Source organism: Sturnira hondurensis, unplaced genomic scaffold (assembly GCF_014824575.4).
Source record: "Sturnira hondurensis isolate 20B ecotype Veracruz unplaced genomic scaffold, ASM1482457v3 Scaffold0015596, whole genome shotgun sequence".
Lineage (NCBI taxonomy): Eukaryota > Metazoa > Chordata > Mammalia > Chiroptera > Phyllostomidae > Sturnira > Sturnira hondurensis.
In genome coordinates this window covers 21,503,612-21,528,115 of record NW_028088227.1, presented here as the reverse complement: position 1 = coordinate 21,528,115, position 24,504 = coordinate 21,503,612, and the positions used below count along the sequence as shown (strand labels likewise).

The 24,504-nt window shown below is 42.3% G+C and overlaps 1 protein-coding gene across 6 annotated transcripts in view; it reads left to right on the top strand.

Moving 5' to 3' along the window:
- Nucleotides 1-2,502: 2,502 nt before the first annotated feature.
- APP (amyloid beta precursor protein) overlaps nt 2,503-24,504 on the top strand; it is a 237,348-nt gene continuing 215,346 nt past the window's right edge. For 3 of the 6 annotated variants that reach the window (XM_037065134.1, XM_037065133.1, XM_037065131.1), the window contains exon 1: nt 2,503-2,759. In XM_037065134.1, the coding sequence (XP_036921029.1) occupies nt 2,703-2,759 (57 nt within the window). In that variant the 5' untranslated portion in view covers nt 2,503-2,702. The remainder of the gene's footprint in view (nt 2,760-24,504) is intronic. The other 3 variants (XM_037065132.1, XM_037065130.1, XM_037065129.1) reach the window with 1 other exon arrangement.

Sequence of the window (24,504 nt, the reverse complement as noted above, 5' to 3'; positions counted from 1 at the left end):
AATCTGAGTTGACAAAATCAAATGGCAATGTTAGGCTGCACACCGAGATGGACAACAGACTGCTCCACGCTGCAGGGGCCGCAGCACTGGGGGAGTACGGTAAACAAAACCAGGGCACAGTCGGAGGGCCTTGGCTGTGACTTGAAAGGGACTAGAAAACATGCCCTTTGCACAGCGGAGGAAGGAAGTGTCTGTGTTACTTTGTGAGGAGAGGAGTCCAGAGGCAGAAGCAGCGAGAAAACTGCTAGCAAAAAGGTAAAGATGTGCGGTGTGGAAAAGATTTATTTCGCTTGGTCACAGGGGTACAAGCACATGTAAGGGGGAGGATTAAGAAAAGGGAATGAGATACGAACTTTACAGAAACCAAAACGGCTCACAGACAGAATGCCCTGTCTGAAGGGATAATAGAAACCTCTGAAGTGGAGGCATTCAGGGTTAGGTTGGGGATGTTGTGGGGCTATCAGGCCGACTGGTGGTTGGTCCTTTTATAGGATTCTGCCTAGGAATGTTCCTTTATTTCCCCTCGGGAAACCCAAAAGATACCTCAGGGCAGGAAATAGCATTAAATGCAGAACAGAGATAGTGACTGAGAAGTAAAAGCCATCAGATCTCTGAGTGGTAATGGGACTGGAGAAAATGTAAAGACTGCCCATCATTCTTGACAGTCAACCGCTAATCATCTTCCCCGTGAGAACATCTTGTCCAGGCAATGTGAGTATGTGGTGATCCAGCAGTGGATCACCAAGCAGTGATCCACTAATCCAGCAGTGGAAAGGGAAACTGCTAAATCTAAGACTTTTTATTTTTATAGATTATAACCTCCCTATATTTTTGACTTGTGTGCCCAATAAAAGTCCCTCTTAAAAATTGCTTCCTCCCTCCGAGGCCCTGCTTCGTGGGCCTGCCGCCTGTGCAGTCACACAGAGCCCCGTGCTCAGAAGAGAGGTGACACAGATCCCATGGTTGGATCTGTGTCACCAACTTAAAATTCTTAGTTTTGGAGGAAAGGGGTCTTGCCTTTTCATTTTGTACTAGACCCCGCAAAATTTGCGGCTGGTCCTGCTCCCTCTCCATCTTCAAGTCGTACTTCTCTTTGCATTCAGATGGTTTTAATTGCTCATACAAGCCCGGGACACTCAGGGAATTAGGGTTGGATAGCAACTGGGTTTTGCTCTCACGTGGGCTTTTCCCGGCCTAACCAACTTCATGTCACTTGCTCACTGTTAGATTTGGGAGTTCCTTAGTTTCAGTTTCTTGGCTTAGGTAAGTGGGAATAATAATAGCAAGGTCCTCATTGGCTGGTGTAGGAAATATTATAAATGACATAAGGCATGTAAATAAATACTGCATGTTAACAAATATTTATTATTATTTGTGGAAGGCTCTCAAAGGACACTGAAGAAAAAGTAATCCAAGGGTCAGCATTGGAGGGGGTGGGAGGAGAAGAGAAGAACTTGTAGGGAAACCAGCAGAAAAACGCTGACTTCTCCGGAAGTAAGCCCCCTCCCCTGGCTGCGCCAAGGCGCACACATTCCCTCCCACTAGCCCCACTGTAGACTGAGGCTTAGTGACGGATGCTCCTTCAGGTCAAGGGGCAGGAATACATCTGGATAATTCTAGACACAATAAAGAACAAGGAAATAAATTCTATGGAGAAAAGAAAGGAATGAGATTGGGGACAAAAAAGGACAGTTTGAGGTCAGAAGTTCTTAGTTAGGGTGGTCAAATAAGAATCATCTTTACAGGCCCTTCCCCTTTTAACTCCCGCTCTTCTCCACTCCTGACGTTTGTTCCATCCCTGCCTGACGCCCCCACCAAAAATCCCTGTTGACCCGCCCCTTATCTTGAGAACCTCCTCCTGCAAATCTCAACAATTAAACAAACAAACAAAAAGAACAATCTTTAAGCCTTTCTTTCAAGGGTAAGTAAGTGGGTCGACAGCTTCTTCACTAGGTCCCGCTCCTTTCTCCCCGGGTTTATTCTAAAAATAGAAATTCCAGGTTGCTTGTATGCTTTTGGCGGGGTGGGGATGAGGCGTTTGCTTTCTCCACCGGCGAAGAGCACATTCCGTTTCCTTTAAGCTCATCTCGTCCCCATTCCCTTTCAGAAACGCCTCCACTTCTCCAAATTGAGAGACAAATGAAAATGAGGCTAAAAACGCGCCCCAGCAGCAGCCCTTTCTGCGACATCCCCGAAAGGCCTGCGGGGTCAGATGAGTCAAGCTCACGGGAACGAGCGGAGAGCGCTCCCGACTTTTTTTAGAGCCGAGACGTCCTACGACTCACCTTCTCCTGCACTGCCCTTCTCCTGGCCCACCCACCTCTAGGGGCTCTAGGGGCCCAGGTGGCCGGCGGCAGTGGAAGCGCGCAGGGTGCTGGAGGAGCGGGGGACGCTGCACCTGTGGGCGCCAAGGCCCGGGGCTCCTCCCGGCCGGAGCGCGCGCAGCTCCCCGCCGCCTCCGCTAGGGGTCTCTCTCGGGTGCCGAGCGGGTTGGGCCGGATCAGCTGACTCCCGGGGCTGGAAGCCCTGCAGCCCCGCTCCTGCTCCGTCAGTTTCCTCGGCAGCAGTGGGAGAGAGCACCCGGAGCAGCTCGATCGCTGGGGCCACCTGAGACCGCGACCGCGGCAGCAGCTTTGGCAGAGCAAGGGCGCGGCGGACCGCACTCGCACAGCAGCGCACTGGGTGCCCCGCGCAGGGTCGCGATGCTGCCCGGTTTGGCACTGGCCCTGCTGGCCGCCTGGACGGTTCAGGCTCTGGAGGTGGGTGCCGCCCTTCGGAATGGGGGGAGGGGGCACAGTGTGGAGCAGATCTTCCCCGAGTCTTTAATCCAAAGAAGCAGGGCGGGGGGCATTCGAAGAAAGCCTTCTCCCTTCTGCGCCCAACGCCCCACTTTCGGGCGCTCTGCGCATCCTTGCCTTCGGCCAGCCCTGTCCTGGGGACACGGAGAGGGAGAGGGCAAGACGTCGGACTCCCAGGTCCGCGCCACTCTGGGGCGACTAGAGGAGGCGATCCTGAGCTCAGATCCTGACTCAGTCCCTGCCTCCTGGCCCGGGTCTAGTTCCTGGAGTGGGGGCCAGAGACATCCAGGTGAAGCACGTGGAGTAAAACCGAAAATGCAGCGCCCCTATATGCGTCCCCAAATCGTAATCTGCCCTTCCCCTTCTCGCGGGCCCTGTGGAGGAGGAGTCGGGACAGCTAGGGAAGCTGCCTCCCTCCCCCCACTTCCCTTCGCCTTTTCCGCTTCGTTTCACCTTCGCTTTGCATCCCCAGCACCCTATCTCTGCCCCTGCCCCTGCCCCAGCCTCAGCCCCATCTCTTTGCCTTCTCCTCTTCGCGGCTACTCACGGCAGCCTCCTAAGTGCGACCCCTATCAGGGTCGCGCACCGCCTTCTGCAGGCAAACTTTGTACATTTCTGCGTCTCCCTTTTGTGTTAAGTTCGGGAGGTGGGAGGGGTCGGAGACCCACGGCCACCTCGCACCTTCCCCAAGCCTAGACGTCCGGGGCGTTCGCTCGCACCTTTAGCTTCTGGAGGAGAATGTCCCCGGGAACAAAAGCCGCGACACCCCGCCCTCGCCAGCCCGGGGCGCGGTGGACTGAGCCTCATTAGTCTGTGCGCCACCGAGGCTCCCGCCGACTCCCTACCCTGATGCTGTTCATCAGTCCCCGAGGGGGCTGGGGCTCCCTGGGGCCGCTTCCCACCCCGCATCACCTCTGAGACTTGCTAATTCTGTGCGGGGCTGTGAGGTCTTTAGTGAGAAATACAGGGAGAGCGGGGTGTGCGATGGAAAGGGCTGGAGTGAGTGGTGCGAAGTCACGAGCTCTCCTCTCCTGGGCATCAAAGGAGGCGTTTGTCTGATTAAGGCGAGGCCTCCTCCCTGGCAGCGCTGGGCACTCTGGTGTAGTGCCCTTGGGGGCGCGGGCTGTTGGGGAGCGCCCTCCGAGTCTTTTTTTAGGGTGCAGATAAAAGGATTGAATTGAGTGAAGATTAAGACGGAGAAGATGGCGCCTCTGCAGTGCAGCAAAGAAAAGCTGTGTGGAGGCTGCAGCCTGGCGAAATGCACCCACCACTAGGTGTATAACAAGTCTTCCCCATTTACTCAACTCTGGAACATTCCGCTAACGCTTGTGCAAAAGGACCATTTTTCCTTTTATCTAAAGATGCTTAGAGAAGTTTGCGTGACAGTAGGGGCAGAGAAGTTGTATTTCGCATCAGTGGGTTCCCATTAGGTATTTTACCGCTTGCAACCTGTCCTCCCCATTTCTTCCCCCTCCTGCCCCCCTACCTCATGGTAATTTTCCGAAAAAAAAAAAAACAAAACAAAACAATTTCCAGACAAGTGTTTTTCTGCAGTTTCACTGAGACTATACAGACTATGACACCATTACCGCTGTTTAGTCCCTAATTTATGGGGTCATTGAACTTTTCTCTCCTCATATCTTTTACCTACAAGTAGCTCAGGAAGTGTGGCTTAGGGCTAGTTTAGACATATTGTTTTAAGTGTTATAGAATCTGGTTTTCCATATTTTTTAAAAGTATTTAATTAAGAGAATTCTCATTTCTCCCGTGACTTAAATTTACTCCTACAATTATTTTTCCTGATTATTTTACCATATTTAAAAACACAAATCAAGTAATTAAAGTCATACCATAACCTTTATATTTGAAGCTTTTGTAAAAAAAATAGCTCTACTGAGATTTTTTTTCTGCATAAAAAGAGGCAGCACACGTAAGCAAATGTAATTCAGTTCATTTTTAGCCTATTGATTGCATTTCTTTGCTTTTTATGCCATCTTTTTGACGTGTTTACTGGTTATAGTCAGCTCCTGCAAAGGGTGGAAGCGAGATTCACATTAGTCCATTTTTCCAAGCGTGGCTGGAACAGTGGTGTTTCACTGTAATGAGGTTTGAGGGGGACTTACCCAGCTGTATCTGTGTCCACTGAAAAGATGTAATTACGACGTGACTGTCTTTTGTAGGGCTCAGAAAACAGGTCTGCTGCAGGTGTCTCTAAAAGAGAAACCAGTAAGGGCAGTGATAATGGGACCTCAGCTTTTGGTGGAAATATTATTATATGGGTTGATGATTTTGTCTGGTGTTTCAATAGAGGATGAGTTTTTTTTAAGCCCCGGCATTTGTTCTTATTTCCTTAAACCTGCTTCTCTTTAAAGTTATATTTTTCTGTATTGGGGAGTTTAACCTCATCACAGTTATATAATTTGATAGTGGTGCCAATGCATAGATTGTAGAAACCTGTCCTTATTGACAAGTACCACCTTAAAGGCAGACACCTGCACATAGAATATCGAAGCCAGGATTTGATGGTGAATCTATGAGGAGTTTCTTCCTAATCCGTGGAAAGTCATGATAACCAGCATGGCACAAAAGCTTCTCTTTTGTCACCCTAACCAGCAGAGGTGCCTGATAGTACTTGCAACGCTATGAGTACTACAGAAAAGTATGCCAGAGAGGCTGAAGATCCCTGGTTCTGACAGGAAATGAAAAGGAACATGCAGCCAAAGCGATCACAAGGTTAAGTTAGGAATAACCAATCAAAAAATGAACATAATGTGGTGCATTCACTATCGGTTTTTTAGGAAAAGTGGGTTCATCAATGGACAAGGTTTTCTCCCTGTTTCTGGAGAATTCCTGTGTTACGGTACTGTTTATGGCCTACTAGAGGCTTCTGTACAGATATTTGGGTGAAGATGTTTGTGTTAATCATTCTATAAATCAGCGTATATCTTATGTACTTCTTTTTGAGATCACTAAGCCAGCACTGAAAAAGTGTGATCGGATTCTGTAGAAATGTGCATTCTGTGTGTGCAAATGTAATCTAGACGGAGACAAGTATTATTAACTTGAGAGACTTGCAGAGCACCTACCATAATAGATTCTTTGATCTCTGCCTCATTATATCAAGTATGGAATGCAAAGATAAACCTTGTCAACGTGCTTTACGTGCAGAGTTCCAGGATGTAAGATTAGTTTGTATACAGGTCATTACTTCCCACCCTCACTCCACCTCGCAGGAAGTTTGCAGAGTAAGACAGGCATAAGATGCATTATAAAAGACAATAGAAAATGTTAAGTACCAGGAGGAAAGTACAGATGAAGTGGGACTCTGAGTAAAAGTGTATATGTGAAGAACAGATAATAACAATAGGGTGAGATGATCCTGGATGTCATGAGCATCTGTTTGTGATGTAGTTTTTGCTGTAAGTCAGCCGGGCAACTGCTCAGCTAGCTGCCTGCTGAGCAGCCCGGCACCAAAGAATAGACAAGAGTCACACACAGTAACTAAGCTATTTATTCAGCTTTTATTGAATACAGGTTCACTCAAAGTAGAGCATCAACATACATTAATATCCTACTCGCACTCTAACAGTCTAAGAGAAATATAACACACACAGCAGTCAATAGGGGATAATGAATCCAAGTCCCAGAGTCCCAGTCTGCAGGTCCGGGAGACAGCACGGTGGGCAAGGGACTTGTCAGTGTCTTTCAAGGTAGGATCTCCGGAGCCAGGTGGGCAGGAGGGCAGAGGAAGTCCTCAGTCCAGCAGGGCAGAGCCTCCGGTGGCCCAGGGAGATCAGGATGGCATGGGGAAGTACGCTGGTGTGTGGAGCTCGGCTGTCTCAGCAGTGGTCTGGAAACTGCCTCAGTTATATCTTGAAAGTGGTGTACTCCCCCCATCTGGGTCTTTTCGATAAATACCTTGACACCCTTGCGGACAAGTGAGGAACTTGCCTGGGAGCCTACCTATGGGTGATCTTGCTCTGTGAACCGGGCTGTTCTGATCACGTGTTCAGATATCTTAGATGTGTCTCCTTGCCAGATGAGTCTGCTCCAACTTGGGTAGTATCCCTCTTGAACTTAAGTGTCATGGCTGACTGGCAGCCATTTTGGTTAACACGAGTGACTCCACTTTGTTTTCCATACTTTATGGTATCTTGAAGAGACCAATGCCATTTGTCAGTCCTGCTCTCCACGCTGGAGAGTTTTCTAGTAGTTTATTTTCAGTCAGGTCTTGGGGGGTGGAAGTTAAGCCATTTTGTTTAAAAGCCTCTCTCCACATTTCCCCTCCCAAACAGACGCACAAACACACTGTCTGTATCTGACCTGGGGGCATGGGAGGGGCCTTTGTCTTCACCTTCCACTCCCTCCCCAGGACAGCGTTAGAGCCAGCCAGGCCCAGATAAGGTTCTTTAACAACAAAAGGTGAACAAGTGTGGGAGCTGATTTCGTGACTCTCTCCATCTGCTCTTTAGTAGGGCCATTTTTATTGATCCTGTTTTCTTGGGTCAAGTCCTGTCCCACAGCTCATAAGATACCACGATGAAGAAAACAGTATTTTCCTTCATGAAGCTTCCAGTCTAGTGAGGAAGACAGACCATACAGAAATGATTATAAATGTGTATTCGTGAATTATGGCAGATGCTGAGAAGGAGAGGAAAAGTGTAGGGAACATTCCAGAGAGGAGTGAGAAGTTGAGGGGTCTAAGGTAGGGGACTGCAAGCAGGGTCTGGGAGCCCTGTATTTTCAGTAAGACCTTGACTCAGGAAGGACATGACGAAAAAAGGGGTTCACCGGGCAGCAACAAGGAAGGTGGAGAAAACAAACTTTCATTTTTTGGTGGGTTATTTTTTACCCCTCCGTGTTCAACTTGACTATGCAATGGTTTCCTTCTCTTAGTGGGTTCTCAGATACAGGTATCTGGAGTGGGATTGATGCTGAATGTCATTTGCAAACCCTTGGGAATGCTGTTACGCTGCGTCTCCCAGCCAGGGCACAGGTACACCTTCTTGAGTGGCAGGAAGAAGCCTAGGGGTGGCAGGCGCAGGAAACTGAGACGGAAGAATGCACACGCCCCCCTGGACGAGTGGCAAGTTTAAGCAATACAGTGCCTGTTACTTAGATTATTTTTTGTTACGAAAAAGAAAAGCAAACAGAAAAGCAAACGGTACCCACATCCTCAAATTGAATTTGCAAATGAAATCCATAATGAAGGGCAAAATGTTATGTAACTTTCTTTAGTTTAGTGTGGATTGCTTAAGAAATAACTTTCACTGAGGGCACTGGTGTTTTTCTTGGGAGAAATAGTTAGTGAATTTTCCTCTTCAGGTTACTTTTGATTAATCTGGTACCTTTTTAGAAGTAGAACTCCACTGAAAACTGAATTTAAAGCAATTCAAGCAATTTCATTAAAAAAGAAGAAGAAAAGAAAAAAGCCTGGTTATATTCATCAATTATAGTTCTATGAAAAAGTGATGCTTGATGCTTAATGATTTAGTTAGCTGTTCAAACTGGGGCGGATACAGAGGATTCAAGTTCACACCAGTGAAATCTTAGTTGGCAAAAAGGAAGCTAAGAGGCCGTTTTCTTTAGATTTAGTGTGTGTGGCTACATTTCTTTCTAAAGCGTTCAATACAGATTTAGCTTGAACTCTGCTAGGATTATAATATTGTATCATAAAAGGTAGTCGTTGAAATGGGGAACACGAGGGATTTTTAAAAGCTCAGCAATGTGGAAAGTGCGGAATTGCCCCCACACTTGTCTTGTTGATTTCAATAGCAGTGAGATGTCTGAGTCCTTGAGTTTCTCTCGTGTCCAAGGAAGGTGGCGCCTCTCACTGATCTAGAACTCGCGGATCTAGAACTCGCGGATCTAGAACTCGCGGATCTAGAACTCACGGATCTAGAACTCACGGATCTAGAACGGGGACCAGGGCAAGATTGGTCGGGTGTCAACCGTGGCTTCGTTCCTTTGGAGCTACTGACTAGGGGCTGGCTCTCGGCCTGCTTTTTCTTTTTCTTGTAAAGTGGGGATAATAAAGTTGATGGTTGTTGAGGATCATTGGGGTAACACATATGTAAAATACTTGAAACGGTGTATGAATAACTATACATGTAACATGATGACATGTTGTCAGCACTGTGCATTAGTTAGTACACCTTCTTTAATGATGATGATATAAAATGGATATATTTCAGTCTCACGCATAGTTGAAAGTTTAAACAAACTATGATTTTTCACTTATTGACTAATACATTTAATAACCAGGTAAGACTGTTACAGGAAATTGGCAAATTTGTTCTCTAGAAGAACAAATGAATTGGACTTAAATTAAAAAATAACATGGTACAGATAAAATTGTTAGAATACATCTTGTAAAATTTTATTTATTAAATATGTATAGTTTATGTTTCAGCGGATTTTTGTTAAACATTAAAGTAGTTCATGCTCATTAGACATTTTAAACTGCGCATAAATGTCTAAAAAGCATGAAGAGTTTTTATGCAAATGGAAAGACCTGTTTTAAATGTGAGCATACTGGCAGCTTGCCATGCGTCCTAATGTTGCTGGCTCGATTATTAGCTCAGCTATATTAGATGACTGTCAGCTATGTGCAAGGAGCTATGAACAAGCTTGGTTTACTTTTCAGCAAAACCTTTTCTAGAAAAATGAATAAACAAGCTTTGCCAGTCTGGGCAGAAGTGAAAGACTCCCTATGCCAGCAAAAGATGTTTGGTCTTGGAATGGAAGCTTGCAATGATCTTCACCAGAATGTGAGGCAGCTGAAAAACAGACTGCTTGAGAATGCCGCGCTTTTGTGAGACATGTGTTTTCACAACCAAAGGAATGACACCGCTGGTCAGAGGGTGGCTGTCACATCTTGTACACTGGATAGTGAGCAACTACTTCATTAAAAGACTTTTAAAATTAACATAGTTTCACTCGTCATGAAAGAAGAGGTTTTCAAGCTCGATTTCAGTATCAGGCCCAGGAACTTTGAGAGTATCGGAAATTGGTGTTGCTGTGGTTAAAGTGTGTGACACATTGAAGAATCAATAAGCAAAGTCTCAAGGAGTCTCTGGACTTCTGTCACTCCAGGTCATGTATTTATCACTGTCCTGTTCAGTCAAAAAAAAAAAGAAGAAAACTGGGTTTAAGTGGCAGGCTGTAGTTACTGCATGCTTCCAGTAAGCATTCTGCCCAGAGTAGAGATCCAGGGAGGAACGAATGAGATGGTATCACAACCGCATATATAAGGGTCACTGAACAGAGATAAGGAATGAGCAAGATAAACACGGCAGAAAAGGGGAAAGAACGATAAGCCTGTTTTGTAGACGAACAAATTCTAGAATTCTGTAGGTCTTATTAGTGATGGGCACCAGTGTTTGTGTCTCTTAAATCTCCAGATGGTCTTTCTTTTTGACTTTTCTTCCCAAGTTCAGATGACTTTTAGCTGAGACATTTGAGCTAAAACAAAAACATATTATCTTTGGTGACTTATTTTGTTGATGTGAAATTATTATTTATTTGTTTTCAGAGAGGGGGGGAAGGGAAGGGGAAAGAGAGGGAGAGAAACATCAATGTGTGTGTTGCCTCTTGTACTGGGGACTTTGGCCCACACCTCAGGCATGTGCCCTGACTGGGAATTGAACCAGCGATCCTTCGGTTCCCAGGCCCTTGCTCAATTCACTGAGCCATACCAGCCAGGGCTACCCTTAAAGGATAGAAAGAGAATAAGAGATCTGCTGTATCAAGAGGAGTCATTTGTGTGAAGAAATGCATTATTACTCTTGTGGCTTTGTTAACTTTCAGAGCTTTAATGACTGTACCATAGTTGACCCAGTGGATACACTTTTCTGGAAGAAAAACTAGGTTTAATCTCACCCATGAGCTAGATTTGCGTACTTTAGACTTGACCTCTTACTCTGTTACCACAAACTCATTTGTTTAGTTTTTTCATGTCTGCACATGCTTGATTATAATAAAATTACTGAGGCAACAAAATTTTTATTTTTAGTCAGAAATAAAGAAACTAGTATTTTTAATGAGGCATAATTAGTCCAAAAAAGGTCTTTTTATATCTGTTCCTCTTGGTGGAATCACTTTCAAAGTCCTAATTACTGTTTTTATAAATAACCACTGACTTGTTTTGTAATGGAATTAATAGACACACATGATAAAGACAGATGTTCACTATTTCCTAACCATATTTATTGATTTTTTCCTCTTTCCAAAAAGCCTGCATTTACTTGGAAGGTTGAGCATCTAAAACTGATGTAAAAAAATTAATCTTAGGTTTTTTTAAAATCTTAACTTCAGAGACTACATTAAAAACCTGTCACATGAAAACTGGTACTTGAGAGCCAATAGCCCCGATACCGACGCTCTTAATTGCTTATTATGCTTTGTTTCCAACAACTGCAGTTTCGTCATCGCAGAATATTGGTTTGAAGATAGAGGAGATGAGTTCTTAACTTAAGAAACTGCCATAGAAAGGTGCAAATATGCAGACTAATTATTCTAAGAATTATTCACAGATACTTAAGTAAATTAACAATTTAACATTAAAATCATGTTTCTATGGAGAAATTACAGGCTTGCTTTTGTACAGAGAAACCTAGATCTTTATGGGCACACCCAGAAAAGGGAATCCACTCCTTCCCTGAACAAATATTTCTAAGGACCCTTGCCCTCACGGGGGCTTACAGTATAGTAAGGGGCAGATAAACGGGAAGTGGTGGAGGACTGGGCACGTATTAAATTGGCGAAGGGACCTGCTGCGTGGAAGTCTGTTGTGGGTGTGATATCTGCGTGGTATTAACCAGGAAAGATCTCAGATCTGGCCGCCACCCCAGCGTAAACTGGGACATCGGAAGGAGAGACTCTATATTCACGGGGGACAGTGCGTCTACTCTGGAATGGTTAAGTACTCAAAACAAAAATGGTGAGGGAGAGAAGTTAAGGCGGATTCTAATCACAGTTTCTTATAGTTCATTTCATCACTCACCACCACGCCTTACATTTACCGAATTTCTGGCAGGTGTTTTCAGTGAGTACGGGAGCTGCTTTTACACGTTGGTGCTAAAGAATCAATCGTATGCTTGATCCTTGAAAGTTGAGTCGCTTCTCTTATGTTTAAAAAAAATGCCAATGACACCTAATTCCAAGCTTGGAAAATGAAAGCCTTTTAAATAAGATTTAGTTTTCATCTTCTGGAACATTTTATTGTGAAAAGATTTTACAAATGCTGTCAGTAACTTAATAATGACCAATTATGTACAATTCTTATTTCAGAAATTGGCCCAACAGAGAAACGCCTCGTTCTTGAAATATTTTATCCATCCTCTCATTGACTGAGACACTTTCCCGTGTGGGTGCCTAGAAATGATTTTGTTGGAATAAGATAGTGGATTTTAGGAAGAAAACGTTGGGTTTTTTATTGGACTTACATGGAATGGCCATCAAAATGAAAATTTCATTATCATTGTCTTTTTTTGGTTTGCTGCTTTTTTACCTTTTTACGGCCCGTATTTATATTTTACTTTAATGTGAACCAGGGTTAAAATTGGCCCTGCAAGAAAAAAAATTGAGTTGTTACTTCCTTTCTCCAAAAGAATTGTGCTTTTCGAGTTCAAAGGTCTGAAGCCAATGCCGCTATTTGCTATTCACTTGATAGGCATTGAAAATCTAATTGAGGTCATTATGATTAGCCTTGTATGTTGCTCATGTTTCCTTGGGCTTGTTTTTGACATTGGTATTGTGTTAAATCTTCTTACACCACAGGATCTAGGAAATTTAAATCCAAGAAAAGTATTGTAAGTCAATTTTTTAAATCTTATAGTCATTGGGTATTGAGGAGGTTCTTGGCTAACTGATAAGATGTTTGGATGTGAAGGAGTTTATATATTGCTATTGGTTTCAGGAATTGTGACAGTCTCTGCTTTCAAGAGTACATTTGTGATAAAATTGGAGTTTTGGGATTATTACATACCTGTTCAGTGATGTATGAGAGGAAGAAATCCTCTGAGGGCAGCCACGTGACTGGATGGCTGAAACACAGTTGAAGTAAAGCTGCAGGATAGAGATGTCATTAAGACAGTGCGTGTCCCTGGAACTAGGGACAGAGTAATTTATCAGCATGGTCATTCGAGATATCCAGGACAAAGATAATGAATTCAGTGGCAGGGAAAGCATACTTAATCAAGATAGAATGCAGACCTATCTTGTTACCGGGCAATGTCTTTCCTTGACTGTATTTGTCATTTGAATATTTCATTTCAACTTTTGTGAGCTGGACTGAAAGGTCAAATTTGAATCATTGCACATTTTCTGAGTCATATTGTAAGGACCACAGGTGGGAAGTATTCTGTTTGTTTGGAGTATTTCTTAAATGTATATATTATTAGTTGTAGTTACTGATTTCATAAATAGCCAAGAGCAAAAAACGTTCATGTAAGTTTTTCTTCGTGGAGAAAAAAAAGGGCACTGGTTAAAACAGCGTTCTAAAGCTTTCTTACAATGTGTTACATTATTTATACTTTTCAAAAAGTCAGACACATGACCTCATTGCTTGTTTGCTCATTCATCTCAGAGTGGGACCCATAAAACATAGATCGATTATTCTGTTAGGAGACGAGGGGAAGGTTTAATGAAGGATGCTTAATTGGATGTTTGAATTATGTATTCCTCTGTTCTGTTACTGCTCCAGGATTTTTCTGGGCATTTGTGATTAACTTCTGTGATATTGACACTGATTAGAGTTATGTTTTTTAAAATTAAATTTGTCTGGGTAACATGGGTTAATAACATTATATAAATTTCAGGTGTACAACTTTAAAATACAACATCTGTACACTCCATTGCATATTTTGTATTGTTAATTTATCTCATTGTATTTTTCTTCCTCTTACCTTAATTTTTTTAAACCTCATTTTATTTTATGGATGTATACCAGATGCCTTCTGTGTTTCAGTCATAGGAGCCTTGGTATTTAAGTAGGACTATGAGTAAAAAGAGAAGTAATTCAGTTTTTGACTTTAAGGGTTTTGTGCCCTGATGGGGAAGAGATGCAGAAATAATTAGGCACACTGTGCCAAAGGCTACAATGAAAGAATGTGAATGTACAAGTCTTCATAGCAAAGACAGGCCACATTTGAACTGGTTTTCAAGGATGATTGGAGGTTAACTAGAGCGTGGTAGGGCTTCCAGACAGACCACACAGTAAAGATGTAAAGATTGAATGTGGGAAGCTAGGAAAATGTATGGGTAGCAGAGATGGTGTGAACTGTAGGAGATTCAGGGCTTTGAATGTCTGGAGTTGGAGCTTCATTTTCTCAGCAAGGTTGTACTGTTAAATGTTTCTATAGCAGGGTTAGCCATTGATGACAGTGGTTCAGTCAGTTAGGTTTAGGAGACTTTGCAGAACTTCTCAATGTCTGCTTAATCGCATTAGCCGGCTGGTAGCACCTAGCTGCAAGGGAGGCTGGTACATGTAGTTTATTATCTGGAAGTATATACCACCAGGAATACATTCCAGATTTTCTTCTGAAGGATACAGGAGAGAGAGGATGTTAGGTGACAGTTATCATTCTAAGATGTAGAGGAAATGAATAAATTAATAACCATTCTACTCATATATAAAAGCAGAACGTAAGTCAGAATAAAATATATGATCTTAGGGGATTTGAACCTAACCAAAGGAAGGTATTCCGGATGAGTAATTGCAGTAGATTTTTGAGATTTGCCTGCTTCTTTGCTAGCTAAGCATGTAGGAAACACATCTTTGGGGAGCAGTGGAGGAGGAGATGGGGAATACTTTTTTTTATTTTTATGGCAGAAACACCCAAGAGTTGAGCTTTCACACTGTCTGATTGTAACTGAGATGGTTTAGACTGTATTTCTGTGAAATGCTTCCAGTCAGAATGATGGGAAAAGAAATTATCCCCCCACCCCTTGCTGGCTCTGTGGATAATGTCAGTTTACTCTCCCTGCTAGTAAACTATCTTTTATTTGATCTTGACACTTCCCTAAAGCAACTTTGTTGTGATTGTTCTTTGAAAGGAATAGCAGATAAAACGAACTTTGAGGTTTGGAGAAAAGCATGATACGGAGAACCTCATGTAACGTAGATTTGCCTCCATGTTCAACAACTTTTCTGTTGCTACACAGCCTGTGTTCACCTGTGTTACTAAAGCAGAATGGACAGAATGATGGGAAGGAGGGAAATGAACTGATATAAATATAAGTTAGAATATTTATATCAGTAAAAATGGGACTGCCATTTTAAAACTTACTACCTGTTGTTCATTTCAGTTATTTTATAAGTGGTCAAATGAAAATAGTGTAATTGCTTGTTTCAATTATTTTATAAGTGGTTAAATAAAAATATTGTAATGAAAGTATGTGATGAAATAAAGGGTGGGAAAAACCTAGAGTCCTAAGCTTGATATAACCATCAACATCACAGAGCGTTTGGAGTTTACACTACCTACAGATTTCTTTAAAAGATGTCCAAATAGTTTGCCGTGTTACGCATGATGTTACCCAAAAGGAAGTGTCTAAAATATTATGGTTCCTTGAAAACCACTCTTAGTTTTGTTTTCTGAATTTTTTTTTGAACTTTTTGTTCTCTTTAAGAGTAATCAAAAGCTTAGTTCAAGTCTGACCATCTTAGATCTTGGCATTTCTCTTTATTGTGAATGTCTATCAAGAAAATGTTTTATCTTCTCATTTTTAGACACTGCCTTCAGAAAACCAGTGAGCAGTTCTTATGTCTCTGGAAGACTTACTGAGGAAGAGTAGATAGTATTTGTCTAAACGTATACTTCCAGTTATGTGGTCATATTTTGAAATTATACTTTCCCCATAAAAAGAATAGGTGATAGTTATAGTATGTAAGCAAATTTTTTAAAAATTATATTAGATCAAATGTGAAAACACAGGAAAATTGTGTTCTTTAATTCCTGCACGATATCCTAATAGTCATAAAGTTTACATACGTTGACAATTTAAAAAATCCCTTAAGACCATATATTTTATTCTGACTTCGGTTCTGCTTTTGTATATGTGAAAATATTTGACATAGTTGTTGGCCAATAATTAAAGACCAGTTTGAAGTGGGGTGTGCCTTTGGCTGGCTCTGGATTGCAGAGTTAGCTTGCTTTACTGACTTTGGTAGTTGATTTTATAGGCAATTAGAGGAATGTCTTTATTTAAGAGCACCTAATTGAAAATGTTGGCAGTCCAAAAATATGTTCAGGGAAGGACATTTGAGTGTTCGTGCACTCACTCTCGAATTACCTGACTGTTATAAATATTTTATTGACTCTCATCGTGATCCGTTGCATTTCTAAGTAAACAGGCTCTCTAGAAACCATTGCTGCTTCTATGATCATTACAAGTACATTAAATAAATTGATACAGATTTTAGTAATTAATGGAAAAGTTTCTAATTAGATGTCAGTGAAATGTGGTCCATCCATGCAAGTTCATTTTAGTTGTTTCTATTAAATTCAAAAGTGCTTTTAAAAAAAGACTGTAATCATCTCTATGAAGTCAGCAAAATTATATATTCAATTTAAAGGAACGTGAAAACAGGATACAAGTGCCCGTGTAGGGCTGCATCCATTTAGGATTGTATTTCAAGCCTACTGTTGGGAATTAAGATTTAGCCCTAGAATAAATGAAGTCATATCGATTATTTTTGGCCCAATGTTATTTGCCATTGATTCATTGTTAGTGAGTAAAATAAGAGAAAACAAGCGTGACTTTAAAACAGCCGTTTTTAAGTAGTATCTTATTTAAGCTCCAAGGCCTAAGGGTGCTCAGCCAGGGAATGGCAGTGTTCCGTTCACGGGGTCCCCTTTCTTCTCCGAATTCCCCTGGGCTTCAGTTACTGCCTGCACCTGATTCTAAAGCCGTGCTGTCCAACAAAAGTATAATGGGACCGTGAATGTGATTGAAAACTTTCTAGTAGGCACCTAGGGGAGTAAAATAAATGAGGTAAATTAATTTAATTTTTATTGCATTCAGTAAATCCCAAATATTTCAGCATGTGCTCATTGCATAAATGATTAATGAAATATATTACAATCTCTTTTTTTTTCACGTTATGTCTTCAAAATTTCACCCATAAAGAATGTTTTAATTCAGACCAGCCACATTTCAAGTACCCAGTTGCCGCATGTGGCTAGTGGCTGTCGTGCTGGACAATGCAGCTTTGGAAGGGCCAACTCAACCTACTACTGCCCAGGAAATTGATCATAGGTTTTGGAGCCGGTAGTATGTATAAGACCCTTTTAAGCCCCGTTATTATGCAGATGAAGAAACTGGGATTGGGAGACACTAAGTTGCCTAATATTACTTGAATGGTAAGGGGTCTGCCCTCTGACATCTAGTCTCTTTTTTCAACTGCCTGACTCTTGCTTTTTCTGTTCCATGTTGCTGTGTCCACTTCTGTGTGTACTGATGTTAAGGGGTTGCTATCAGCTAAAGAGTGAGCCAGTGGCCTAAAGAAAATCTGGCCCACTACGGAAGTCATGACCTCATCTGGACAAACTCTCTTCTGTGGCTGGGTAAATATAGTTACCAGGCATATCTGGTAGATCTCTCTGTGGAAGAGTAATAGGAAATGATGCTGGGTCTAGTGATCAGTTTGTCTTTTTAGGTGTGGGCACTATTGGGAGATGAGTTGGGGGCAGCCTTTGGGACCCCAGGTATGTAACTCTGAATGCCTAGCTGAGCTGTCAGCTGTCCACTGAAAGGAGAGGTTGGCAGGGCATTACTCTACCCATCATGTTGTCTGTTCCTGGGAGCACTGGGGTTAAGCTTTCTGTTTTCTTTCATTTTTTGGAAGGCTGCCGAGTGTGCCCATAATTCTTGCCTTAGTTATACTTAAAGTCTGATATTTCTTGACAACTTAAGCCCAGTCTTTTCTGGGATATTGTTTTCAGAAGGTAAGCAAATGTGGAAAGCATCATGCGTGCGTGGCATGGTAGGTTGGGGGGGGCGGGGATCCCTGTGCTCCCCGGTTGCTGCTGCTCTCCAGTATTTGTTTCACAGTGGGAACTGCCCGGAGGGAGGACTTTTAGAGGTGGAAGTCGTTTTCCGTTTCACTCCTGAAACACTTGTCGGCCTGGACATTCTCAGTTGTGTGCAAGTTCTTTCTCCGAAGGGAGTGTAAGTTTATTCATGCAACTTAAGTTTAGTGATTTTAGCTCTAGTGGTAAACGAAACAATTTTCCTATGTGAACCTCAAGACTTCTCATCTGTGACCAAGCTTTCCCCACACCAGCAGGACGGATGTTCAAGTTCAGCAGGCACCGTGTTGTCTTCCTGTTCTGTCAGGAAAACAATCGCATCCTGCAAATGGTGGTGAATGGGACAGTGCTTAATAGGAATGAGTTAAAAGCACAAGGGTATCTGTATTTCTTTTGGCAGTTGTCTAGTATATTTTTAAAAATTGTCTTTAAACTTAAAAAAATCCTCCTAAAGTTTCTAGCAGTTTTACCTACAGTTTTCATAGTAAATATAACCAAGTGGAATGGAAGTTGAGAACTTTAAAATGTTTGGGAGGTCATTTGTAAAATTATATTGAAGTAGATTTTTTGAATTAGAAAAGTACAATATTACAAATGCATTGTAGGTAACTTAGAGAAAATATGCATAATTTTTATATCCATTTTATTTCTTAACAGTAAATCTCATGCCATTATAAGCTCTTTATAAATATGGCTCTTTAATGGCTATGTGAATCTGTTTATGGCAACAAGAGCTATGTAATTTAGACTTGTGGGTTTTTGTGTTTGGCATTTCCAACCCAAAATTAGGCTGGAAGTGATGATGTAGGGAAGGATTGTGTGCCAAAAGCTTGTTAATATTTTAAGTATTGAATATCTAAATTGCTGTTTTTAAGGAGCGTTTATTAATACAGTGATCCTTCAACTGGGTTGAAGGATCAAGATGAACAGGAAACATAAAGATTAACAAAGATACATATGGAAAACCTCACTTTGCAGTTAAATTTATCCTCTTACTCCAGCAATTCCATGATCCTTCGTGTGGGTAAAGGTTGGACCGTGAGAAGTGTTAAACTGGACAGCAGACACTGCCAGGGCTTGAGCACAGACATCAGTGGAATCTCGATGTCCGCTGAGTAGAGCCATGCAATGGAAGCAGTAGTTGGGTTAGGGGATTACACAAATGTCAGTTAAGTGCCCCCTTCCCCTATCTCTGCTGTTAAAGTCGCTCCTGGTGTTATGTGACTAAAAAGTAAGTCAGAAACATGTAGTATGTGAAGTCCCCAAAGGTTCGACTCTGTAGCCACCAACAGAACTGGACTTGTCTTTCAGTTTAATGATGCCTGTTGAGATGCCACTTCCATGGAACCCTTTACAGGGTTGTGTGGTGCTCGTCCCGACAGACCCATGAAATCTTTGCTTACGTATTTGGTCTGTTAACTAGTTTTATATAACTCTATTTCCTGTTACTGGTTTTGGGAGAAAAGACTATGTTGTTTATTCTTCACTTATTTTAAATAAATACGATACTGTAAGTATATAATGAATAAATCTCACCCCCAGGAACTCGAACCTTTTTGTCTTCTCACGTCTCCACAGTTTGCTGCTCTTTGTTAAAGTGGATCATAAGTGGATTTATAATTTAATGAAGTGGATTTAACTTTGTTAAAGTGGATATAGGAGATGATACAGGCCTGTTTCTTTGGGAGTGTCATATCTTTGTTGTGAAACCCCGTCTCCCATACCCCCAGGTCAAAACATGAACACGAAGTAAAATTTGTATGCTTCTTATCCTGTCAATCTGTTGTTTGTCAGTTTAATTTGCATGGCCCTAGTTCCGAACCTAAGAGGGTAGAGAAAAAACTTTTTTAAAAAAATTTTCTTTAAGTATGCACACTGTCAGGAACAGAAATGCAAAGACTGTGAGGAGACAGCCTGCTGAGGTGTCTGAGAGGGAACGTGAACTGTTAGTCACCTCAACAACTGTGTGTCCAGAATTTATCCATGACAGTTCACTCTGATGAGTCGTTTGTTAAAACTAATAATGGTAAATATACATCCATACGGAATACACTCCGTCGTGGAGAAGTCTGTGTGTTTTAATAAAGAGGGGTTTATGGAAGACCCTCCATATGCTGAAGACCAGTTTAAAGACCGGTTAGGGTATCTAATAATTCATCTTAGCCTATGTATTTGAACATTTTAAGACAGGAGAAATACTGTCTTAGAGTTATTTTAGGATTGTCTTGAGCTTCTTTGGTCCCAACCAAAAGAACTCGCATGAGAAACTTGGCAGTTAGTCATGTCATATTGTGATTTGTTAATTCTGGATTAAACACCTCTGTTTCTGGCCTGTGTAAAAATAGGCACTTTCTTGGCTTTTGTAGTAATAATAATAATCAGGTATATAGCTCTTTCTCAGAGGCAGGCACTGTTGGAAGTGTTTTTTTCCATAATCCTCAACCACAGCCCGCAAAGTATCTGCTGTTTTCCCCATGTCGTGTATCCAGCAGGTTTCATGTTACAGCCTGCTTCAAACTCTGTCTTCAGTTCATTTCTCCTGCCTCCAGCAAAATGGAATGATGGGTGGTGTCCATCCAGTGTTTCCTCCTGGCCTGGGCAGTTAGCTCCTTGAGGAAGTAAACGGTTACAGTGGCTACGTGATAAGAAACAGGACTGAACTGCTTGGGCTTCAGTTCCTGGCCGCCTCACCCACATGTAGACCCAGAGCATCCATGTCTCCCCACGCTCTCTTCCCTCCCTTCCACGAAACTCCTTCCATCCCAATCTTTTTTTTTTAACCCCAAATAAAATAATCCAGACTGTAGATATTGGAGTCATCCAGACCTTGGATTTGAGTGGCAATTCTTTCCAATAACTGGAGTTGTAACCACAGGAAAATGACGTAACGTTCCCAAAGCTAGATTTCCACATCTGCAAAGTATCCGGAAATAGATTGGTTGGGGGAAAAGTCGAATTGAGAGTAAGTTACAAAGCCCAGAGCTGGGCTCGTAGTAGGCCCGGGATGAATAATGGCTTTGGTTTTCATCGTGAGCCTCTTTGTAACATCTCTTCTTGGACCCCTCAGACCTGTCCTTGACCCCCACAAAGATGCAGGGACTGCAGAAGAGGCCCAGCTGCCTGTGGCTCTGTCCTGCCTAGCTTCACGTTGCAGTGCTATCAGATGGCTGGAAGGCTTTCACATCTCAACATTTCATCAGTGATGTTTTTGATCTCTGAAAACAGGACTGACTGACTTAAAATGCTACATCAACTTTGAGGCCTGGTTGTTAAGAGTTTAACGTGTCTTTTGGACCCAGAGGAAAACCCACTCGGAAAGGAATCTAAAGAATGTGTGTCCAGGACGCAGCTCTCCGGCTTGTCCACTTTCCTGCCCCTCCTGGTTCTGCCCCTCCTTGACCTTGTCAGCAGTGACCCTGCACAAGTGACAGCTTTGGCTGCTGGGACCAGCTGGAGACAGCCGCTGAATTCCTGGCTGCTGTCTTGCAAACATTTCTGCAAACCCCTTTGAAAACAAAGGGATCGTTTACCATATATGGAAGGGGACCAGGAAGAAGGTAATTGAGATCTTTCTGAAGGGACCTGTGGCTTCTAACACCTGCAGAAGCTTCTTGAGATAGTAGTAATTGGGACTGACAGCTGGTCCTGCTCACACGCAGCGCTGACTGTGTTAGAAATGTGCACTTCTGTTCACATTTTATTGGTGTAATTCTCGACTGAGCTCATGCTGACAAGTAGAGTCAAGAGAAAGTCACCACGTACCTTGAGTGGTTTCAAGTGACTCTTAGATTTCACTAATTCGCAAAAATGTGAATTGGATGGGACAGTCTGTTTTTCATTTGGAGGAGGTTTTCTTAGAAGAAAACCTTCTCCGGTGGGAGTGTCTCCCCTCCTCTGGGTGGGGAGTCCATCCGGATGGGGAGAGACTGAATTTTTGAAGGCAAACCCAAGAGGCTACCGGGTTTTTGATGTTTCGACTCTAGGATAGACTTTCCCTCTTCTCCGTTTCTTCCTTCTGACCTGGCATGTGCAAGGCCCTATCAGGTGTTCTCTGTGGGATCCCGTTACACCCACATCCTGGAGCTGGATCCGAGTGCTTTGAGGCCGACTTAACACGGATGACTTTAACAGTTGCTCTGCGAAAACAGATGCTTGCTGCCGGTTATTTCTAATAAATTGGTCAAGCTACATAAAAGCTGTTTTTCTTCTTTAAGTCACATCTTCCTGTGAAGCTGTAGCCTGCTCAAGTACCACTGAAAGGCTTAAGACTAAAATTCATGTATTATATTTAAAACCCTTTGCTTCATACTGATTGTGACATGCTCCTTTGTGGAGTTTCTAGTCGGGTGCTTATTTATAAAATAAGGCTTATATAAATGGTGGTGTTCAAATGTTATACCAGTCTGCTTGGGCAGCTTGACCTTTCACAATGACTAAAAATATATATATATTTTAAAGATTTGATTTATTTATCTTTAGAGGGGAAGGGAAGGAGAGAGGGAAAGAAACATCAATGTATGGTTGCCCCTTGTGGGTCCCCTGCTGGGAACTGGCCTGCAACCCAGGCATGTGCCCCGACTGGGAATCGAACCGTGATCCTTCGATTCGCAGGCCTGCACTCGATCCACAGAGCTACACCAGCCAGGGAAAAAAATAGTTTTTACACTGAGAAAAGAACCAGCTAAGGTTTGTGTGCTAGTAGCAGTGCGTCAAGTGAAGTGAGTCCAAGTGCAGCAGATGAGGCCCCAGGCAGCAATGCGCAAATACAAGTTACAGCTCGTTGGGGAGGCAGCGATGCAGGGAGGGCGGCTTGTAAGTACAGGCAGATTAACACAAGGATTTTGAAGTCATTCTGGAAACATTATTAGGTAAGAATAGCCAGAAAAAATCTAAAGAAACATGTCAAAGTGTAGAAATTAAAACTATGCGGCACATGCAAAGACAAGCTCATGGGACCAAAGGGAAGTCTTGAAATAAACTTGCGTTTAAGAAATTAGTGCAGGGTGAAGGTGGTTTTCCACAAGGCTGGAGGGATGGATTATGGATAAATGGTGTTGGGCTCTCTGTCCCTAGAAAGCAGCTGGGTGGTTATGTATGGAGTCTGTAACGAACCAGATTGTTTTATTCCACAAAGTGCTGTTATACTAAACACTCAAAAATACTAAATATGAACATCTTAAGAGAAAAAACGAGCAGATTACTTAAAAACTGTTATTATGAAAAATTAAAACATACAAAAGAGAATAATATGATGAGCTCCCAGGTACCTGCCACCCAGCCTCAAATTATAAACTTATTATCAACTTTATTATCTATTATTTTGTTTTATCTGTAACCACCCCCTCCCATTCCCTATTTTTTCACGGGATTATTTTTTAAACATTCAGCTATATAATTTTATTCATATGTATCTCATTATGAGCCTCTAAACAAATTGAAAAGAATACAAAAAACAGAAAGAATTTAACAGATATTCAGAAAAAAACACACATAACCAGAATACCCTATGACGATATGATTACTAATCAGATAAATGAAATCAAAATTAAAACATAACATTTTTTAGCCATCTGGTTGAGAGACTAAATAGCCTTTCCAGAATTGGCAGGAATGTGAAGAGACACATTTTCTTCTACTGACAAAGGTACAGAAATTTTCTAGAGCAGTTATTCGGAACTTTCTGTATCTTCTTCCCTGTTTCGCAGCTCCAGGAATTAGTGCTCCCGGGCATTGTGTAAGTGCCCACAGATGAGGACCCTGCTGGGGCACTATTCGTGTCAATGAAACGCATTTGGTTCACGATTAATACCACACTGGAGTATTATACCATCAAAAATGAAAAACAGGCCCTTTCTGGTGGTGTAGCTCAGTGGATTGAGCGCGGGCCTGCGAACCACACGATTGCGGTTCGATTCCCAGTCAGGGCACATGCCTGAGTTGCAGGCCGGTTCCCAGCAGGGGACTCACGAGAGGCAACCATACATTGATATTTCTCTACTTCTCTACTTCCCTTCCCCTCTAAGGATAAATAAATAAAAAAGAAAAACAGTGTTAAGTGAAAAAAGGAATTTGCGGAAAACAAGTGTAATAAATTAAGGAAATTTTAACATATAAAACGAAGTTTATGTGCATAGAACACATCTGAAAGGTTCAAACCAATCTAACAAAATTTGCCTGTGGGTGGTGAGATGGATTGGAGGGCAGGGCGGTGCCTGCTCGCGTTGTACATTATCGCCTTCTGTATGTGAGTCGTTTTAACTGCAAGCACACACTTGAGAGGTGTCCCGCTGCGTGTTGGATTTACAACTCCCTGGGTCTGTCATTCATGGTAGGTGACCAACCAGTTTCTAAACCGTTGTGCTCAAAGATAACTGCCACTCGGTTCAGAGCATCTCTCCCTTAAGAAGACATGTGCATTGATGGAATATTTAGCATTCTCCCAGTTCTTCCAAGGAGCAACACTTCCACAGAGTTGAAAATAGCAAGTTTTACTGAATCATAAAACTAGGTCATTTCTTCGAATTTCATCTATTTTCATGGGTAACTGATTCTCCTATCAAGATTCGCTTTTGAAAGTAGAGGAAATGGGAATCATTACTTCAGGCTTATTTGAGCCGCATCAAAAAGTAACTCCTTCAATCCAGAATTTCTAGTATTGGTGCTTGTAATAC